The 20,880-nt window shown below is 41.4% G+C and overlaps 1 protein-coding gene and 1 long non-coding RNA gene across 17 annotated transcripts in view; both read right to left on the bottom strand.

The window, feature by feature from the left end:
• Positions 1-16,257, bottom strand: part of srcin1b (SRC kinase signaling inhibitor 1b) — a 120,067-nt gene extending 103,810 nt beyond the window's left edge. For 11 of the 16 annotated variants that reach the window (XM_078937596.1, XM_078937605.1, XM_078937594.1 and 8 more), the window contains exon 1: positions 15,982-16,257. In XM_078937596.1, the coding sequence (XP_078793722.1) occupies positions 15,982-16,003 (22 nt within the window). In that variant the 5' untranslated portion in view covers positions 16,004-16,257. Of the gene's footprint in view, positions 1-2,956; positions 3,162-15,943 lie in introns of those variants that run through there. The other 5 variants (XM_078937600.1, XM_078937606.1, XM_078937610.1 and 2 more) reach the window with 3 other exon arrangements.
• On the bottom strand, positions 5,993-9,440 carry LOC144987882 (uncharacterized). Its single transcript, XR_013651559.1, has 6 exons — positions 9,265-9,440; positions 8,307-8,532; positions 8,021-8,180; positions 7,727-7,934; positions 7,473-7,629; positions 5,993-6,461 (listed from the first exon to the last, which is right to left on the bottom strand). It is a non-coding gene; the product is annotated as an uncharacterized LOC144987882 (long non-coding RNA).
• Positions 16,258-20,880: the final 4,623 nt, after the last annotated feature.

Genomic DNA, 20,880 nt, shown 5'->3' with positions numbered 1-20,880 from the left:
GCTTTAATTTGCTTTTGGGGCAGCGTTGTTCAAACAAGGAGACGTGCGAGCAGAATTAATGCAAACAAGCTGCAGTCTGGTCATGTGACTCATTTCTGTGGCTATGGTTAAGAACACACGTGCAACAGAAGAGGATTCAGTGACCCTTCTAAGCAAACGTTGATATATACAACCCAACAGATGCTTAAAAACAATAGAAAAAACATTATTCACTAGACTCACTTTTGGGCTTGGAAACAAACCTTTGTTTCTTTTAGCACCAAAAAAAAGAACCAAGAAGGTGATAGGAGGAGCTGATTAGTACAAACTACAACCCAAGATTTTACACTGAAGGACGATCAACCAAAAAACAAACATCTGGATAAAAAGCGACTGAACTTGGTGGTACTGTGGTACAGGGCAAGACCGAAAAAGAAGCTAGTCCTGTTAGTCCTGTTTTCTATGGGCCTGAAAGAATTTTCTGTGTCCTGTTTTGACCCAAACACTACAGACAATAGTAAACACAGTCTATGTCTGTGTTCAATGTGATAAACTAACTCTGACGGATGTGTCATGTATCATTAGTGGTCAATATAGCCTTGTTTCCATTGAGCCGTCTGGTCCATTCCAGTTTAGAATGGTCCAGGCAAATTAGTTAAGCGTTACCACTCAAAATTGGACCGTCATGGCTCATGAAGCTAAAAACAACAATGGAGGTCATCCATTGTTGTTTTTATTTCTTCGTAGGTATAAAGCTTTTAACCCTTGTGCTATCTTAGATGACCCCCCCTTACATTGACGTGTTCTCCCTACCATGACAAAGGTGGATAAAGGTGGAAAGATTTCATGTAATCCATGGACACCAGTGAAGATCACAAATCATTGGAGAAAAAAGGTTCAGAGCACTGTCTAGTGGGTCTAGATGACCCAACTCCCAATGTCAAAGTGTCTAGGAGAAGTTTGCGGGCAGCTAAGATGAATACAGCCGCTTTCTTTGAGCTTTTGTCACAATGATCTTCAGCCAATCAACAGGTTTAAACAGTAGCTCCACCCTAACTGCTCCGTTCCATTTTTCCACCAACATACAACCAACGTGGGCCCAAAAACAATCGGGCTTAATTGGTCAAATTTATAATGAAAACGTTGAAAATACTGTACCATCCTGGACTGTACCACTTAGTGGAAACGAGGCCTTAGTCATTGTTATCAAACCTGTTTCATTGCCCCCTCCCCCACTTTAGTTTTCCATTTATGATAAATAAGACTTGGGCTCATATTAGTGTTTTTACCCCATTGTTCATAACCAAGTATAAGATTCCTCAATCCATCCATCTCTCCATCTATTCATTTATCTCTCCGTCCATCCATCACATCCACACGTCCATGATATCCACCTGTCTCCTACTCCATCCCTCCATCAACGCATCTATCCTTCTATTGTCCATCCCTAAACCTACGCATGCATCCCTTACTCATGCATCCATCCACACATCCGCACCTTCATCCATCCAGCTGACTGCACGTTAGTGATGAACCACAAGAGTGAGCAGTTGACCGGACTCAGCTGTGGTTTACTGTCAGATGTAGAGACAGCAAACACTTCCATCATCAGGTAGGTCTGTTTTGGACTTTAGGGCTCCTACAGGACTTGACTGTCTTTAGAAACTCCTGCTGTATTTTCTGCAGTTTTGGCTTACATACATATTCTTACCTGTTGACTTAGACAGTACTAGAGATAAACATAAAACAATCCAAACATCTTGTCTTGCACCTTTAAGCCTAGCAGTTACTACGAAGGATTTTGATCATCCTTGTTCAATGTTTGAGATCCTGAAAGCTAATTTAAAGAGAGTACAAATATTACGTGGTTCTGAAAGGCATTTATTTTTAACTCCAATTGGAAATCCAAAAACTGACTTTGCAATCAACATAATTTAATCATGAAGTCCTAACAAGCTTGTGCTTTAAAGGCTCCAGTAGAACAGTGGAATTAGCCTCCGATTGTTCAGCTTATGGCAGAAAGCTCCGACTCTTTGGTAAGATCAAAGAAATCAGAAACGTCAGCAGTGACTCAGATTAAAACTCTCTTTGCATTGCCTTTTTGGTCTTCAGGCCAGGACAACTTCAGTCCAACATTTTCCAGAAAGGGAAAGGCCCCTGCAGTCATGAGATGTGAGAGTCAACCCAGCATCAAAGTGAATTGTGAAGCCCCACATTCTGAGTCACAGCATCCTTCAGAATGCAAAATAAAAACCATCATCCCCATCCGAAGGTCTGAAGCAGAATGTAAGTCGGAGGGTTTGCAGAAGGCTCGGTGCATGGAAATGACTGGCTTAAAGCAGAAAATCACAGATGAAGTCAGCGATTGTGCTGAAGAGGCATGTGTCACCAGCAGAGAGCAGAGCCCACTGATTTAACCCACCATACTGTGACAAACACACATTAATTTCACCACAGTGAATAATCAGTTTGCTGGCTCATTTGCATCTTAAGCAACTGTATCAAGTCCCCTGAGATGTGGACAGTGTATGATTACCAAATGAGGCTCATGAGAGAAGCTGTGGAGTTGCTGTAAGTACCAGATGCAACCAGCAACCTGGACCTAGGAAGCAATTGTGGTCATTGTCCATTTGCGGAAAAAGGAGAACCTGTGAAGGTCAACCCCGGTAAGATGACCAGCTGTCGCATACTTTTCTTGCCTCACATGACAACTCCTGCTGCTGCTGCTGCATGGCTTTTCCCTTCTCTCTGCCCTCTAACCTCCCTCCTCCATTTCTTCCTACTTGACTCCACTCTCCCCTGCTGACTTTCTCTTTTTGCTTCTCTTGAGGCTACGCAAAGACGCTGGCTAATCTTGGTACATCCAGCCTGCAAAAGTATTCTAAAGAGACAGTGGGGCTGCATCGCTACTGCAGCAGTGAGAGCAAAAAAGGCTGGGGCACGAAAGAATGTGGATAGACGCATGGAGGAAACCTACCTGGCTCGTGGTCCAGTGCAGGTGGGGGTCCCCCTCTGGTCAGTGCTCTACATGGCAGCCGAGTGTTTGTGTCTGCACACTGGTGTGTGGTGAAGGGAAGAGGGAGAAGTGAGTGGTGCTGAGGAGATGAGGAGATGGCACAGTGCAGTGTGGAGGATTGGAGGCAGGGTACTCAGCGTATGCATCTCCCTCCCTCTCTCTGAGTGAGAGTATAATCCCTTCCAGAGTCTATGGGGACGAGCTGAAAATGAACCGGCTCTATCTCTCCCTCCACTTCCCTCTTGTTCAGTATCTCGTCTCTGCACATGAGCCCCGAGCAGAATTAGCCTCTCCATGCCTCCACCTTGCAGAAGATAGAAGCCAGAACGGCAGGAAAGAGTTCCACCCTTTATGACTGCTGCAACTATATCAAGCCTTTCCCCTCCGCTTGGGTCTCTATGACACCACTCAGGCTGTTCGTGTCGCAGCGGCTCCCCTGAATGATGACAGTGGCGCCGCGGTGCGATGCTGTGGCATTTGAACGAGCCTTCTCATCCTTCAGAGTCATTTCTGTGCTGAAACCATGTTTGGAGTTTGCTTTGTTTGTACCGTGGCTTCAGCTGCGTTTGAAGCTTGTGGTCTCATTTTTGTCAGAGCTTTAAGGTGCACTATGCAAATGTTGTCCGTGACTCACAGACAATCCTTCATCCCATCTGGAAGAGTCTGGCAGTACATCTGAGCAGGCTGTGTGCTGCATGTGCCTACAGTTGCTGACATTATGTAATAAGTCTTTCAATTCTGGTGCTTTGCAGTCATTTAAAGAATAACTAAACGGCTTCTTTTTTATTTTTAACGTTAAGGGGTCAATTCAGAGAAAATGTAAGGATGTTTTTGTACAACCCATTCAACAAGCTAAAGAGACAGTTCGCGTGTCAAACTCAAGTCGTCCTATTTGTTTTTGCCGCTTAGTTTAGAAAAAGGACTCTTGTTTCAGGTTTTCAGTAGCAAAAAATGCAGAGGTATCTGAAAGACCAACAGGACAGTAGTTGTCCAGGACTGCAGTTCCCCATCTGGGATTTGGGAGAGCAATTAAATTACAATTTCTTTTAAAAAATGGGAAACTTCAAAATTCATTTAAATTCCTCCATTCTCTAAGCTTGGTTTGTCCTTTTAGTGGTCAGAAGGTTGCTGGGGCCTATCCCAGCTACTGTTGGGTGAAGGTGCGGTACACCCAGGGCAGTTCTCCACAGCACCAGAGACAAAGAACCACACAAGCATGCACAAACACAGACTTGAAGTTACACTCTAATCATCTTCTGATCTTTTTAAAGAGTTCCAAGCGGCCTTTTAAGTACAATTTGGCCATTTTTATTCAAAATTTTGAAAACCTGTGTCGTTTTCTGGGACATAGTTTCTGCAGGGCGGCAGGAGTTCATCAGAAATTTACCTCTGAGTTGTGGGCGGGACTGTTAGCGTGGGGTAAGTCAGCTCTCATTCCTCATCATCCTGCGTTTACACTCTCCCTCTAGCTTATAGCTCTTCACACCCCCAACCTTACATTAGCAGTGCAACACAAATGGTGAGCCATATCAGATCTATCCATCCGTCCAGTTCTGATCCAGATTCCAGCTCAGACCAGGAAACCAAAGACGCTCAAGGATCTATCCGTCTGCAGGTGGATGATCAGAATGGAGCAGAGCAGGGACTCTGTGACCTGCTGAAAGCTTTTCCAAACCGTACTTTTTCATCTGCTCCTGATCCACAGTGATTTGAATGAAGAAACGTTCCGAAATGCAGTTTTAACCTTGATTTTCTTCACATACATGTCCTCCATGATGAGAAAAATGCCACATGGTAAATATGAGTGTTTCTTTGAGGGACTCAACCAAGACACAAACTAAACCATGAAACCTGTCTTTGGGCAGAAACCGGAGTGTCTGGACAAAACCCAGCTGGGATTTGAACCCGAGGCTTCTCACTGGCTAACCACTACTCCACCGTGTAGCCCAGGGGAAGTTTAGGAACATGAAAATCTGAAAGTAGGAAATGCTGCAGTTTCCTGACCTTAGTTTTCTGCTAAGTTGCAGAAAAGTATCTGAAACACGGATTAGGAAATTTAAAACTCAAAACTGAAGTGATTGCAGGTGTGGCTAAAATGCTGACTTAGTGCTCACATTTCCAGGTACTGTCACTATAATATTGAGATTCAAATAAAGCAAATTGGTTGCAATAAGAAATGATTTTTTTTCCTTCACACCTCATTTTGTTTGTGACAGCTCCATTGATTTCCATCTATATCGTGTGTCTGCACATCGTTGAATTAATTTCCTTTTCCTCTGTTCTTATTTTAGCACGAGTGTTGCTCCCCACCCACCCACTCAAACAATGTACTGAGCGTATCCATGATGTCACAGCCCATAGGAAAAATCTGTTGCTCATATGTTGCTTGATCTCGTCTCTTGAGATCAGTTTGAGCGTCTCATATTCGTATCATTCTGTGATCATTTGCTTCTTAACTCTTGCTCCTAAGGGTCCCTTAGGAGCAAGAGTTAAGCTATAATGAGAAAAGACATCACTGAGACAAATGAGGTTGAGTTGAGACAACTGTTAGAGCAATAATTAAGAAGTGGGAGAGACGAACCTAAGACGTTCATGAGACAAATCTGAGAAGAATGAGTCCTAAAAGAGATCTCATCATTGTCTGTCTGATGTCTCTTTCATGTCTTAATCATTTCTCTTAAATGTCTTACCAAAGCCGTTAATGAGAATGATATTTGAGATGTATTTGAGAAAGAAAAGAGAAGTTATTTTTATAGCAGTGGTAGCCAATCCTGGTCCTCAGGGCCACCATCCAGTAGGGTTTAGATGTTTCTTTGCTCCCCAGATGTGAATCAACAGGTGATTAACCACCTCCTGCAGAACTTGAGGAGGCAATTCAACCACTGCAGCAGATCTGTTGGAGCAGGAAAACAGCTAAAACATCCATAACAGTGACCTTCAAGGACCAGGATGGGAGACCACTGATATACAGTAACAGTAAAAACAATACTAGAAATGTAAATGCTTTACACTTTATTTGGGCAGCACCATCATCAGTACAGCATTTGAATTGTGGTAGCAGTATTAAACACTTTTTAAAATATTAAATGCATTAAGTACATGAACTGTGGCGTACTAAATGTGGCTGACATGATGGTAAAGAAAACTTCCATATTTTAAACAACAAACACACTGACATCACTGCTGAGGTACAAGGAAAAAAACAAGATTATGTAACCACATAAAAAAGTACCTGATAAAAACATTCTCCTAAACTTGCAGCCTACCAAATCCATGGACCAATTTGAGAACCAAATTAAGATAAAAAATAAGAAAAAAGATGGAAGAGAAACCAGTCCGCATACTGTAGATCATAGCAGTGGCCTTAGAACCTGCTCTGCCCTACATTTGTTGACAACGGCTTTCTTGAGCTTGGCCTCTTCAATTTGTTCCCAACCAGGTAGAGTGGCACATCTCAGGACATAAGCTGTAAGACAAGAACATTAAAATCTGGCATGAACAAATTGATAATAGACCGCACATAACAAACAAAGATAACACTTCAAGCTAGAAGCAAACTGTAGTTTTATAAAAGCAGCTGCATAATGCTACCATAAGATTACGTTTCTGTCATCCCTAAAAGCAGCCACACGTCGCTTGAGAGGACATCTGTTTCAGTTAAAAGAATTGAAATGCAGCATTCTATGGGCATTAACTATTTAACAAATAAGGTTCAAATCAGTTTCATTTCATTTTTCATGATACAGTCCAGATCAAACATTTAAGAAATGATCAAGTCACATTTTGCATGGTTGGCTCTTAACAAGGGAAAAATAATACCCATGTCTTAATTGGGACGCTGAGGGCTGATCGTGTCAGACAGCAAACTGTGGAATAAGATATTTCAACGAATATATATTATGGTATCATTAAGAATTTTGTGGTCAATATTTTTTGGATTGTTCAGAATATTTCCATTAGTTTTTTAAATTAGAGCACTTTGGCTTAGGTCTTTGTTCTGTTTGAGACTGAAGAATTATCCCTTAGTGGTACAAAAGTAAAGATTGGAAAAAAGTCTGTTATACTTGGAAAACTTCATAAAGCCACCCTTTAAATTGTATTTTATTTCTTTTAATGTGACACAATCTTACTATTTAAATCAAATTACCCCAAAATAAGGATTTCCAAAGCTAAATTTTAGGTTAGCCAGGGCTGCTCATTCCTGGTCCTTGGGATCAATCACCCTGACTGTTTTCCAGATCCCCAAGCCCTGCTAGCTGTTGATCAGCTCAACCAGATGTCTCCACATACTGATTGAATGAACACACCTGGTCCAGGTAATCAGCTGGAAATCAGGCAGGCTGGTAGATCTCAAGGACCAGGGATGAGCAGCCCTGAGTTAGATTAATACAAGATTAATAAGAATAATTAACTGCAGGTCATGATTAACTAACCACACCCAAAAATGAATCGCATGACAGCACTCATAAATATGTACCTTTGCAGAAACTCCAGGGTTGAAGCCAGCTCAGTTGGATAATGACGGTTAAAGCAGAAGTAGCTTCTGAACATCAGGCACAGTGCTGCAATGTTGTTGTGTACGATGGAGCGGTTCCAAATGAGCATGAACCTCCTTGGGGAAAAGCAAGACTGTCCTAAAGACAGAACAATGGATAAAGTAAACATGTCACTCATGTACAGTGTACAAAGACAAAACCTTTAGAATAATTTAGCATTTGAAACTTTACTTACCACATACAATAACAGTGAGAGTCAACGGCACCTGCTGCATCTGGACCTCGTCTGCATCTTCTACAAGAACATGGCATCCTCCTCAAAGTAGCAGAGCAGAAGAAAGAGCATCTCTTTAACATCTCATCTCTTCTGAGCAGCCACTCTGCTCTCCCCGCATCATCTGCAGCCTTTTAGAGTTTGGAAAAACGTCTTGCTTTCATCATTTCTGCAACAAGAGTGCAAACCATTTCCTTCCTTAGTCTTGGGCCAGGTCTCTTTCCAAAGACTCCACAAATTCCTCAGAAAACTTACTCCATGGAATTTCAAAGCTGTCCTCCCAGTCAATGTACGTACAGTCCTCGGCTTCTGGAAGATGTGGATGACGAACTCCTCGGTGACTATAACAAAAGTGATGATGATTGTGTTGGTGAGGTCTCAACAGATGATGATGTGCTGTTCTCTGGCGTTTGGTCTGCAACAAAAAACAAAAACAGTATAAGTGTATTAAGTTTACACTGTACTGTCAGTGTGTTACCCATTCATATTCATATCCACTTCTGTGCATTACAAAAACTCATTTGTAATGTTTGAGACTCACATTTCAATTTCCAAAGAGCAAGACGTTTCCGGGCTTGAACAGGTCTCAAAGCTGGCAGCAAGTCAGCCTCTTCTATGAATCGTAGATCCTCATACAACTCCATTTATTCCAATGGACTGCAAGTGTTCTTCCAGGATGTCTTTTGTGGCTCTGGTAGGACCTCCATAATGGCAGTGTGGAGGAACATGGGTTCTGATTCACTCATTTTCACGTGTATTTAGATCACCTTGAATCAGAGAGGGGAAAAAAACATCATGTACACACATTTTATACAGCACAAAGTAAGATCTGGAAAGGTTTTTAAATATGATTTATGATTCACTAAAATCCTCGTACATATCAGTGTTGACATTTGTTGGCTTAGCTACATCTGTGCTCTCTAAACATCTCCACCACTGACAGAGGGCTGAGAACATGTTTCCCTAATATGCATACTTACATTTTCAGATTATGCTTTCTAGACATGTGAGCAGTTAATGATGACTTTACTTTAAACACATGTCCATAACCAGTTTCAAAAGATGGCATGCCAGGCCAAACGTCTGCAAGATGATCTTTTAAACAAGATAAAAGCTTTTTACAGCGTAAAAATTGAACATACAGTGAAACTGCACATTTTGAAGTTTGGAATAATGGACTGTGGTGTCGTCACACTGTGATGGGACGAACTCTGCAGACCCTTAACTGAAGAGCAAAATGTCTTCCAACAGTTACTGAGCACTCACGCGTTTGGAAAAATATCGAGGCTCATTCTGTAAACTCTGCACTGCAAATAACTCTTCAATGTCTATTTTTTATTACAAAAAGCACAAGTAAACCTTTGTAAAAAGTAATAATTACTTATACAGCCAAAGCCACCGCGAGTAGCCCAGACGTCTGCATTACTGGCGGAGCTAGCTTAAAACACCTTTAGCATTCAACTGAGTTCAGAGTTGGAGGGAAGAAATCGCAAACTTACCGTGCAAACTTCAAAGATTTTACTTGAATCTTTTCCAGACAAGCAAAAAAAATGTTGGAGATTCATCACACGGATTGTTAAAACGCAGAAAAAATACGACAAACGGTCGTCAAAAGTCTCTCGTTCTCTGCACTTCTCCCGCTTGCAGATTCCGGCCCGTTGGTGACGTCAACCACAGAGTTTTCCCTCCCACCGTGATCAGCCAATCAGAAATCTGTGTCAAGTGAGGCTGTGATACAGTTTAAAATTCAAATCGGGTTACTCCAGGCTTCTGTTTGTTCAATATGATGCAGACTAAAATCAAGAAAACAGAAAATATTTTCAGCTTGTAAGGCTGCATGAAGGGTGATTTTTAAAGACAAAGATAAATTAACTCAAACTGAACCCCATAAATCTGTACCGCCCTAAAGTTGATTTATTAATTTGATTATTTTTATTTGTGTATTTTATTTGTTTGTTTCAAATGTAAAATCTATTTTTTGTTCACTTTAAGGTGATCCAAATATGATCCCAAATGTCCTTTATTTAGTTCAGACATCAATGTGTTAAATGTTTTATACCCACCAACATATAAGTGTGCGTATATGCACTTGTGCGTGTATGCATGTGTGCCAGTGCATGCGTGTGTTTGTGTTTAACTAAACCTAGCATCATTAACCCAACATACATTCTTGTTCATTTATGTTTATCTAAGCAGTCAAAAAAAAAGTTTATTAAATCGACACTGCAACGTTGTCTTGAAATTTCATGTTTTTTAAAAAGTTTCAAAAATATGTCTTTTGAGGACATGACCGTCTTAATGATTTAACTTTTTTTTCTTGAAATTGTAATTAAGTTATATAAATATGTAAGCAATAAACAACTTTTTTAAGTTGAACATAAATAAAATAAAAAATATTATTTTCTAGAGATGAACTGTAATGGTGTCATCATGAGACTCATTTTAGGGCTTGTACTACTCTAATTTTTCTTTTTGCTGAGACAATAAAAAAAAGGCTAAAACAAGATCTAAATTATTGAGCAACGAGAGACAGAACCATTGATGTCTTTCACTGAGACATAACTGAGATAGGAATTTGAAGTAAGGATATCAAATTGAGACATACTTGAGCGCAACATAATATGGCTCATTTTTCTCTCAATTGAGATCTGGAGAAGAGACAGTTGTGAGAGAATTTTGAGATCTCAAACAGTGCTCACTGTGAGACTTATTTCTCAGGAGAAATGTTTGAGAAGAATGAGAAAAGCAGTTTAGTCTCAAACAGTTCTCATTTATGTCTAGGAGACGTAAATGTGACAGAAACGAGATCTCATCTTCAGTTTTGCTTTGCTATGGGAGTGCACCAACTCGACAAACCTTCGCATCGCTGCCATGGCTGTGGGGTGGGCTCTGGAGCCCGGTGGATTATTAGCGTGCTAAATTGGCAGAATGTATTAGCATCACAGTGATCACACATTTCCTCTCACTGGTCAATTATCAAGACAGATAGTTTGAACAGATAATAGCCCACAACCTCGCCTGGACCCATTTTCTGCTTAGTGGATTTAACAGCAAGAAGCGGAAGAAGAAGGGAGGGAGAGGAAAGGAAAGAAGCAGAAGTGCTGCTGCTGTGATAGGGCGGAAATGCTACTTTCAGCACAGCTAGAATCAGATTGTAGAGACAAAGAAAAAAGCAGAGATTGTTGCCTTTGGAGGGCAGCCTTTGAAGGCCTCCAGGCTGGAGGCCCGGGTGGCAGAAATATGGAGGAACGAGCACACGTGTCACTTTGATGAAATCGTTCTCCTCCTCGGCTGAAGGAAGCTTGAACTGCACAGATGAGAGATCCCAGCACAGCCAGACCGAGCGCTGCAACCAGATCTAGGAGTCTGTTTGGGGCTGCAGCGGTTTGAATCTGGACAAAACACACTAGTCACAACTCTGGTAGAAAATCTTCCTTTCTTTTCTTTTTTCAGAATCGATTTTTTTGGTCTTTGCCTTTTAAAGTTAGAATTAAATGTGTGAACTAAAATTCACAGATTTAGTCAAATATTGTGTTTTAAGATGGAATGTATAAATGTTTACCTCATAATATACAAAACACATGAGAAAACACAGTAATTACAATTTAAAAGGACATACTGTTTTAAGGAATACTCAATTTAGACCTAAAGTTAAAGAAAGATGTGTGTTCCAATGGTCTCAGGTTATTAAAAAAAAATTCTATATAGCATAGTATAGTATAGTATAGTATAGTATAGTATAGTATAGTATAGTATAGTATAGTATAGTATAGTATAGTATAGTATAGTATAGTATAGTATAGTATAGATAGATAGATAGATAGATAGATAGATAGATAGATAGATAGATAGATAGATAGATAGATAGATAGATAGATAGATAGATAGATAGATAGATAGATAGATAGATAGATAGATAGATAGATAGATAGATAGATAGATAGATAGATAGATAGATAGATAGATAGATAGATAGATAGATAGATAGATAGATAGATAGATAGATAGATAGATAGATAGATAGATAGATAGATAGATAGATAGATAGATAGATAGATAGATAGATAGATAGATAGATAGATAGATAGATAGATAGATAGATAGATAGATAGATAGATAGATAGATAGATAGATAGATAGATAGATAGATAGTCTGTCTGTTCTTGTGACACTGATGCGATTTGTAGTCAATATTGGTTCTTTTTGATTGGTCCAACTAGATCAATTCACTAACCTAGAACCAATCCAGCACAGCTTTAGCCAAGCCAAATGCCCCCACCCCAACATAAAATCCTTCTGATTATATTTAGTTGTTGCTGAAATAGTTTTATTTGCCTCTTCCATTTATTCTATTGGGTTGACACACTCAGCTACTGCTGTTTGCAGCTGTTAGTGACTGTTCCAAAAGTCCTTGTTGATCATGTTTGTGTGTGCACACAGTCTGTCACTCTTTAATCTGGATCTTAGTAAATAATGCACTACTTTACTAAGATCCACCATTGAGGTTTATTGTTTTATCTCTTAACTTTTCGGCATTCCATCAAAAATGTCTCATAGCAGTTTGAAGCATGGTAGTGGGGATTGGTCATTAGCGCTGGGTTCTCCTGAAGGTCATTTTGGACATGTTGAGGGGGTTTAGTAATGAAGAACTCTGCCCTCAAGCTTGCAAACATCTTAGCTGTTAGAGCTGCCCTTCGAGTGAGTAGGTGGCAGCACACTCCACCATGAAGCCATGCCTTCAGTCCAGCCATTTTATCTGTGAAGTTAGACATCCCATAATTTACTCAGCCCTTTTTCCTGAAGCTCATTCATTAAAAAATAAAGAAAACGGTGTTGTTTTCTAGGACATAGTTAATGCAGAGCGGTAAGAGTTCATTAGAAATCTGCGTTGGTGCAGAGTAAGCCCGCCCCCACTTCCAGTCACCCGTTGATTCACACTGTTTGTATTGTTTTAAAATCAATACGTGTTCAAATCAAACATAAAATCTTTTCATAACTAAGTGAATCTGATTCAAATCAATGGACTAGTTTGATGATGATAACAATATTTTTTTTGTGTTGATCATAGGAGCATGTGAGAACAGGTACACTGTAAAAATTCCTTCCAGCTGTTATAACACGCCCCCACCTCCAGAAAACAGACATTTGACTTCATTAGAGCCAAAAATGCAGACCATAGATTTCCTCACAGAGCTGGCTTGGTTTGCATGGTTTTCAAAATTACCACATAATACCCACAAGCCCTTAAGAAAAAAAAATGTTTCTATGCAACAAATAAAGAAAACAGCTTCGTCCTGCTTTTGTCACAGATTCCAGCTCCCAGAGAAGATGAAAAAGCTGTTCCAGCTGAGAAAAAGATGGATGGGTGTTCATTAGGCCTGGAGCGCAGAACGCAGAAGATGCTTTCTGTGGAAATGGCAGATTTGGGTTTGCAGCTCCCAGAGTCTCTGCACACAATCTGCATGACAAAGTTCTAATCTCTTCTTTAAATGGTTAAAATTCTAAAGATGATGTCACTACTGTTGTTTTGGACTTTTTAAGGAACACTCTGTCCCAAACATGTCTTTCTTGTTGGTAACTTGACTTTTTGAAGATGTTTGCAGGTTTCATTATTTTCCTTTTGAACAAAACTATTGAAATTTTAGCATCTGGAGCAAAACCTGTGTTTGCTATCAAATGTTATCTGCTAAAGACCGCCTGACATTTAATTGAGGAAGTCAAGGATGCAATCGTAACAATGAAAAGCGCTCTGACATCTCATGAAAAGCAGCTCTCCAGAGACAGCAGATCATCCAGGGATGACCTTACAGTTTGCTCATCCTCACCTGGCAGCTCGGTGTCATCTGCATCCTCTGGTACCCGCATCCTTTCAGCTGCCGTTTCTTCTCTCTGTCTATCATTTCTTTCTTCATCTGTCTTGCCTTCCCTTTCAGCTGTCAGCAAGTCTGATGGGGCTGTCATGGGACAGCTGCAGTTTAGCTGCTGCCTCAGATTCTCCACACCAGCATATTTTTCCCACGTTCCCCCGTCCCTCGTGACGCGTGACAGCCTATGAACCCTCATCCCTCCTCGTTCAAAGCTAGGCAGGGACCCGGGGAGGACGCTGCTGTGTCCCTGAGGTGAGACGACGCACACTACACAACTTTAGAACATCGAAGGACAGCTGAGCAGTTAGAAGTCGTGTGACTGCATCCACAATGTGACAGGCCTCTTTCCAAGCAGCCTAAATTTGACAGTAAGGCGTTTCTTCAGGGTTTTTGGGACAGGTTTTCTAGCACAGACCAACTTGTGTAGAGAACAAACGAGAACAGACTGGCTCAAAAATCATTCATTCATTTAACACAGTGGTTCTCAAACGTCGGAATTTATTTTGCGGGGTTACATAAACAGGCCGCGCTTCGGGAGCTGTCCTGTGTTGCTAGGCAGGGTCAGAGCTAATAAGGCCTTCACTATCCGTTCTGCAGGCCCCCAATGCAAAATCAGTGTCGGTCAGTCATTTCCTTTAACCAATCAGATTGTGAGTTGGTGGATCTGAAGACCACACATGACAGTGTGATGGACTGTTTAGAAGAAAGAGAGGAGAACAGATTTTGTCTTCAAATAATCCAATTTTTCGATAAATAGAATAAATAATATTCCAAATTTATGTGGGTATTTTCAATGTTTAGTGCTGGCTGTAGTGGCATAATGAGATTTGTTTAATGTTTTGTTGATTCCATTTATTTAGAGGCATTTCCAATCTGCAATGCAGAGCTGGTTTCTGCATGGTAAAAAGGTTGATGAGGGGGTTGAGGGATTCAGACGTGGCACTACTGAAGGCCCGGGTGTGTAGTGCACGGTCTGCCACTGTTAGAGCCAAGATCCAAATACTGACTTAAGAGCGCCGTTCAAGTACAATTAAAAAAAAAAGCCTGCCACATCTGTATGATTTCATAACTACTTTGACAGTGAGTCACTTCACACTGAGAGCAGCTGTAGTTACTCCGATGAAAAAAGGCAAGGAGACCTGCTTCCCAGTAAACACCTGATCCACCAGCTCCAGCCACACAAAGAGAGCTCTCACTGCCACCTAGTGTTTGACCGGGGAGTCACACAGTTATGCAAACACACATGAGCAGGTTCAGTGATGCAGGGGCTCTAGAGACTCAACACAGAAGAATAGCCCACCCTTAATGCCCATGACCTGTGCCCCTGCCCCCTCTCAGTAAAGATGGCTTCGGCTTCGGCGTCCTTCCTCCTCCAGAGGAGGACACAGCGACATCCGAGTTTGGAAAAGTACTGCAGTGAGGAAAACGTTTGAGCTCATCTGAATCCGCCAGACATTCATATTTTTTTTAAAGAACAGCAGCAGCTCAGCTTTTCACACAGAGACGGTAGAACCCACACGTCCAACCCAAAGAGGACTTAAGGGACAGACGCAGAGGCTGAGACGTCGCACGAGCCATCACATGTAAAACTGGAGAGGCGATCAATTATTTTAGCGTGTGATCAAAGACGTCTGTGATGAACAGAGAGCAGGCACACTTCCAGCAACATTTGAATGAATCCTTACTTCTTTCTGTTTGAGACCTTCTCCACCCAAACCAGCCCCAGTGATGGAAAACAAATATAGCGATTTAAACGCAGTTTTTTTCTTACAACCAAAAAAACTGCTGGTGCTTCACCAAAAGAAAGACAGCGGGTGGTTTTTTCAGATGTGGCCCTTAAAATCCTGCAGAGTGAAGCTGCAGCATCTCTTCCTGTCTGCTCAACAGCAGCCTCTGTGAATCCATCAGTGGTTCTCTTTCACACTGCCCCAGATGCAAGGCACTGAGAGCCAGAAAATCAAGCGTCTCACATCCACACAACAGTAAACAAGCTCGCCAGACGCAACCCACACCCCCGGTCACTCCTCCCTTCACTCGCTGCTGCATGTCGATATCAGCCCTACACTTCTGCTGTATTTTAAGTGGATTACTGCACCGGATTAGCCCAGGTGTGGTTCCGCAGAAGACTAAAGGTTTGTAATGAAACAGGAAGATTAGAGAAGTCCTTTCAGTGTTCAGTCCCAGCTCTGTGACAGAGGTCACTCTCAAAGTTATGAACTTTCCGAATCATGCAGAAGACGTGTGAAAGGAGGGAGAGAAGAGGCAAACAGTTTCCCAGCACATCACAGAAAGGCACTCAAGTTAGAAATACCTGCAACTACAGAATGGACGTAGAGAGAGGGGACATGCCTGGGAAGGAGGAATTGCCCATTCTCCGCCTTGATGTAACTGTTCACTGTCCTTCACTCAGATGTTAGAGTCTTCTTTATTCCTCTTCTTTCTTGTCCAGCCACTCTTCTTTCTTCCTGCCCTGCGTCCAGATTCATCCCTGTGCTCTGAGTGCGTCCATTTCCCGGCTCCTCGGCGGGCTTCGTCAGCATGTGAGAGGCAGGACAGGGATGTCTGGGATGGGAGTGAGAGCGCAGCAGAGTGCAGAGGCGCTTTTAACCATGTCTTACCATGGCCACTGAATAAACTCATCTTTTATGGATGCACAGCCCTCCCCGCTCTGCCTCTCTTAAAGGGCCTGTACCCCACTCCCCGCTGGCTTTGATCTCGCTGTTGTGCGCCCTGGATTTGAGTCGTGTGCTCACATGTGGCTGCAGAAATATACTGTGGAGTGCATCAGTAATTCAGCAGCACTAATTGGGTTTGGTCTCTGCGGCGGAGGAGAGAAAGCAGGTGATTGGAGGATGAAAGGGGGGGTCTAAAAACAGAGCAGCTGATTTTAGACATTCCTCTGCTTTAAAAGTAGACCAACTTGACGTAAAGGTGAAGCATGAATACCAGCCAGCAACAGCAGCGCATCAACAGAGCCGTGCCCAGCGCTGAATGTAACACAATCCTGAAGGCCATGAATTAATGACACAAAGTGTGTGTGTGTGTGTACGTGTGTGTGCCTGTGTGTGTTACCAACAAGTCTCACCAGTGTTGTCATGATCACCGGCGCCTTCCACAGCTGACACTGATCCGTCATCGTTATACTTTCGGTTAGTTCAGTGGTTTAGTTTGGAAAGGTTCATCAAACATGATCAATTTAAAGAACTGTGACCACAAGACCTTCGTTAGGGATTACAGTCTCATAACAATGGTAAAAAGTACGGCATCAGGCAGTCCAAACTGAGACATTTATCCCATCAACGGCAGACAGGGAGTCCCCAAATGGCAACGGTATTATTTATATTAAGAATGCATGTTGACGAGTAGGACCTTCACCTCTTCATACGTGATGAGATCTCCTCAGCTCATTCTAGTTTTCAACTGAACCGAAGTTTGAAAGGAAAACAGCCATCTGCCTGCAGCCAAGCAGCCACATAGCATAATACCACCACCACCGTGTTTCAGAGCTGGTAAGTATTTCCCCTTTAAACTGGGGGTGATGATAATCACCAAACCATTTGTGTCATCAGACGTCCGTAGATCTTTTATCACGCAGCAGGAGAAGAATCTTCTCATCTTTACATCATCCGTTTAAATGGTTTCACACGGATAAAGTTCACATTAGCGGGACGGTCTGATGTTCAGACACGGCACTGTAACCTTTTGATCAGAGTCAATCCCACACATGGATCTACAGCAGCATCTGTGATGTACGATTTGAACGTTACCGTCATTCCAAGCAAAACCGCAGCTCAAACTTCAGCTGCTCCCCTAAAACGAAGAAGAAGAAGAAGAAGCTCCAGAGTTTGAGGCTGCATGCAGGGGATGAAAGGGTTGATGTCTTCTTCCTACACATTCCACTTACTCTGCTGATCCAGACAACGTGAGGGAAAAACGTGAAGGTAGACCGTCCCAGTGGATCTCAGCAGAGCTCTGCTCTGTCAGTGAAATGTCAGTGATTCTGTCATTCTGCGCTCCTGATTGGATGAGCTACCATTTTCTTCTTAAACTGGAATGAACTCATAGTTTAAAGTAACACCTCATAGGTACCATGATGAGTGCTGATTGGAACGGGATGAGAGACTGCAGCTAAAAAACTAAAAAAAAAGACATTATGTGATTAGAACTTCAATGTTCTGAAGGAAAAATGACTCATCAAAACCCAAAAACATCCATCTTGATCATCACAAAAGGACCCTGCCTCCCCTCACTGTGTCCCCCTCCATGTCCTCCATGTCGGTGAGCTACAGATAAGCAGATTTCAGTTCAATTAGACCACTGTTTTTCAGTAGTGTGCCACGGCACACCAGTAGTGTGCCGTGGCACAATAGTGCCGTGGGAGATGGTCAGGTGTGCCGTGGGAAATTGCCCTCATTAACTGATCTAAAAACATTTTCCATCTCCAGGATATCAGCTCTCTGTTCATCCAACAGGCCCTGATAAAGTAGTTAAGAATATGAAAGATCATAAAATACTTTTTTCTTTGTGTTTAATTGATTCTATTAAAGACACTTTGATCAGAATGACGGTACTGCGATTTAGCTGCAGCTACAGCTGTTTTTGGGAAAGTCCCGCCCCTTTAACTGTCTCCACCAATCATTCTTGGAGTCTTAATCACACGTCATCAGTCTGACCAATCAGAAGTGGTTAAAGTCTTCACTTCCTTGTTCCGATTCTGCTCATAAAGTCTCTCAGTTCCAACAAAAATACCAGCTGAAGCTCGTCTTTAGCGGTGTAGCTTTCTACAGAATCAGACCGTGGAACAAGTGAACAAAACAATGAAGCTCAGAGAAGAGAGTCTGTCTGCGTTTGGCGGATTTTTCCACTACATCTCCCATGATGCATTGGGTTAAAGTGACAGCGTCTCAGCGCACAATGAATATTCGTTGTTAAACGTCTATAAACCACAACAAACACACATCAGACAGTTTTTAAATCTTCTAACTTAACTTTTATTACATCTTTTAGAAAAAACAGCTGCAGCTTCCAGCTTTTTCTGCCACAATTATCACAGAAATGCATGTGAGATTACAGAGGGGCCGTAGATCAATACAGACTATGAGTTTCTCCTCTTTTTTTTTTTTTATTCATAGATGCTGGTGTGTTGCGGGATTTTTGACAAGGTCAAAGTGTGCCGTGGCTCATAAAAGCTTGAAAAACAATGTGTTAGGGACATTTTGACTCCTGATGTAAGAAAAACACTCCACACATCCGTTTAACAAACATATGAGTTTAATATGAAAGATAATCTAAAAAGATGTTTTTCTACAGTCCAGTCCAGCAGCAGAGAAAACAGAACCGGGTGTCTCCTGCAGGTTCATCCGTTCAAACCGCTTCAGGATTTGAGGCTCAGTTTTCTTTGCGATGGAGTGATTTGTGTTATCGATAGTTTTTTTTTCCAGACTGAAAGGAACAAAGAGAAAATGTGGAATGGATGTGTGTGGGGTTGGGGTGTCGGGGGGGGGGGGGGGTATTTATATTATATTATTTATATTATTATTTATATTATATTATTATAAAATGAAAGAGAAAAAAAATGTGATGAGAGAACAGAAAAAGACAACAGTGACAGTAGAAAACTAAAGTTGAAATGGTCAGGTGGACTTTTCTGCTCAAACACATTCATGCAAACACACATGTGCTCACACATAACATGTGTCTGTGCTGTTGAACACACTAACTACCAGACCTTCCTTAAGGCAGGAGTGTAGCTGCTTGAAAACGTGTGTGGGACAGATTAGTGAAGGAGAGACATTCCACAAAAAAGTGTCCCTCTCTGTATTTAGTATAATAATAATATAATGAAGCTTTATATTCAAACAGCTTAATGGATACAATGAAATGCAAATTTTAATACTTTTTCAAAAAATAATGAAATCTATTGGACCCTGGAGCCCCAGAGGAAGCAGCTCAGTTGCAGCCTTTTTTGTATTTTTTGTCATTTATGTGGTGAAGTTGATATGGTCAAGCGCTGCGACTCAACTCCGAACCATGAAAAAGTTATAGAAAAACTACTACTTGCTTAAAAGTTTTTTTGTTATTTAAATAAAACATTTAATTCTGAACTTTCTGGATGTTATGTACCCACTTCTCAGTGCTTGATATATGAAACTGTGGCCATTTTGTTCAAAATTCTCAACCCTGTAACGCTTTAATGTTACGGGGTTGAGATTTTAATATTTGTGTTGTTAGAAATACAAAACAAAACATAAACTCAAGAGGCAAATCCAGTGCCTTGCGAAAGTATTCGGCCCTGGGACAAACGGAGATGTATCTACTTGTCACCTGTCTGTCATAGCTCATCACTTTTAGACACATCATGCATTTAAAGCACAATCACCAAATGTTTAAGACTGGTTTGTTTTTTGTCATGTTTCTCACCTTCTCTTCCTGCTGGTGCCCAAAGAACAAATTGGTGGCCAAGGTCTTTACTTCCTTTTTAGTACTTGGGCACAGGAAGTGGAAAGAACTTGGATTTCTTTGTATACCTTGTGTTGTAATGATTTGAGTTGTTTGTTTATTTATGCTTGTCTTTGTTTGCAGGACTGTATTATTTACAAGACATTTCTTCTTTTGTTGTGTATTTTCTTCATTTTGTTTGGTTAAAGTGGTTTCCTTCCTGGGCGTGGCCAGCCAATCATCTGGAACCCATAAAACAGAAGGAGCTCAGTGTGAGGGAGAGAGCATGTGTGAGCTGTGCGGCCAAGGTGTAAAAGTCATCTGCCTTCTATGTAAACCAGGCCACTGTAGTCACATCACACTGGACAGGCCCCCTTCAACTTTTCAAACTTATGCCACATTTCAGGCTGCAAACATAAAGATATGAAACTAATTGTTTGTGAAGAATCAAAAACAAGTGGAACACAATCATGAAGTGGAATGAAATGTATTGAATATTTCAAACTTTTTCATCAAATCAAAAACTGAAATAGCTGAAACGTAGCTGAACTACAGCTCACATTCCTTTCAATCTCATATTAAAAACATCACCCGTTCTGCTTACTTTCATCGCCCTTCTCTCACTCCTCATACAACTGCTGTTCTTGTTCATAGTCTTGTCACTTCTCGAATCGATTATTGTATTTTCCTCCTGTTTGGTTTGCCCAATAAAACACTCAAGAACCTGTAGCTTCTCCAAAACTCTGCAGCCCGCATCATCACCAGGACCCCGTTATCCCACCACATCACACCAGTTCTCCAAAACTTACA

Source organism: Oryzias latipes, chromosome 19 (assembly GCF_053564925.1).
Source record: "Oryzias latipes strain Hd-rR chromosome 19, Olatipes_Hd-rR_3.1".
In the NCBI taxonomy this organism is placed as follows: Eukaryota; Metazoa; Chordata; class Actinopteri; order Beloniformes; family Adrianichthyidae; genus Oryzias; species Oryzias latipes.
The sequence above is the reverse complement of the archived record's forward strand: the minus strand, read 5'-3'. Positions and strand labels throughout refer to the sequence as shown.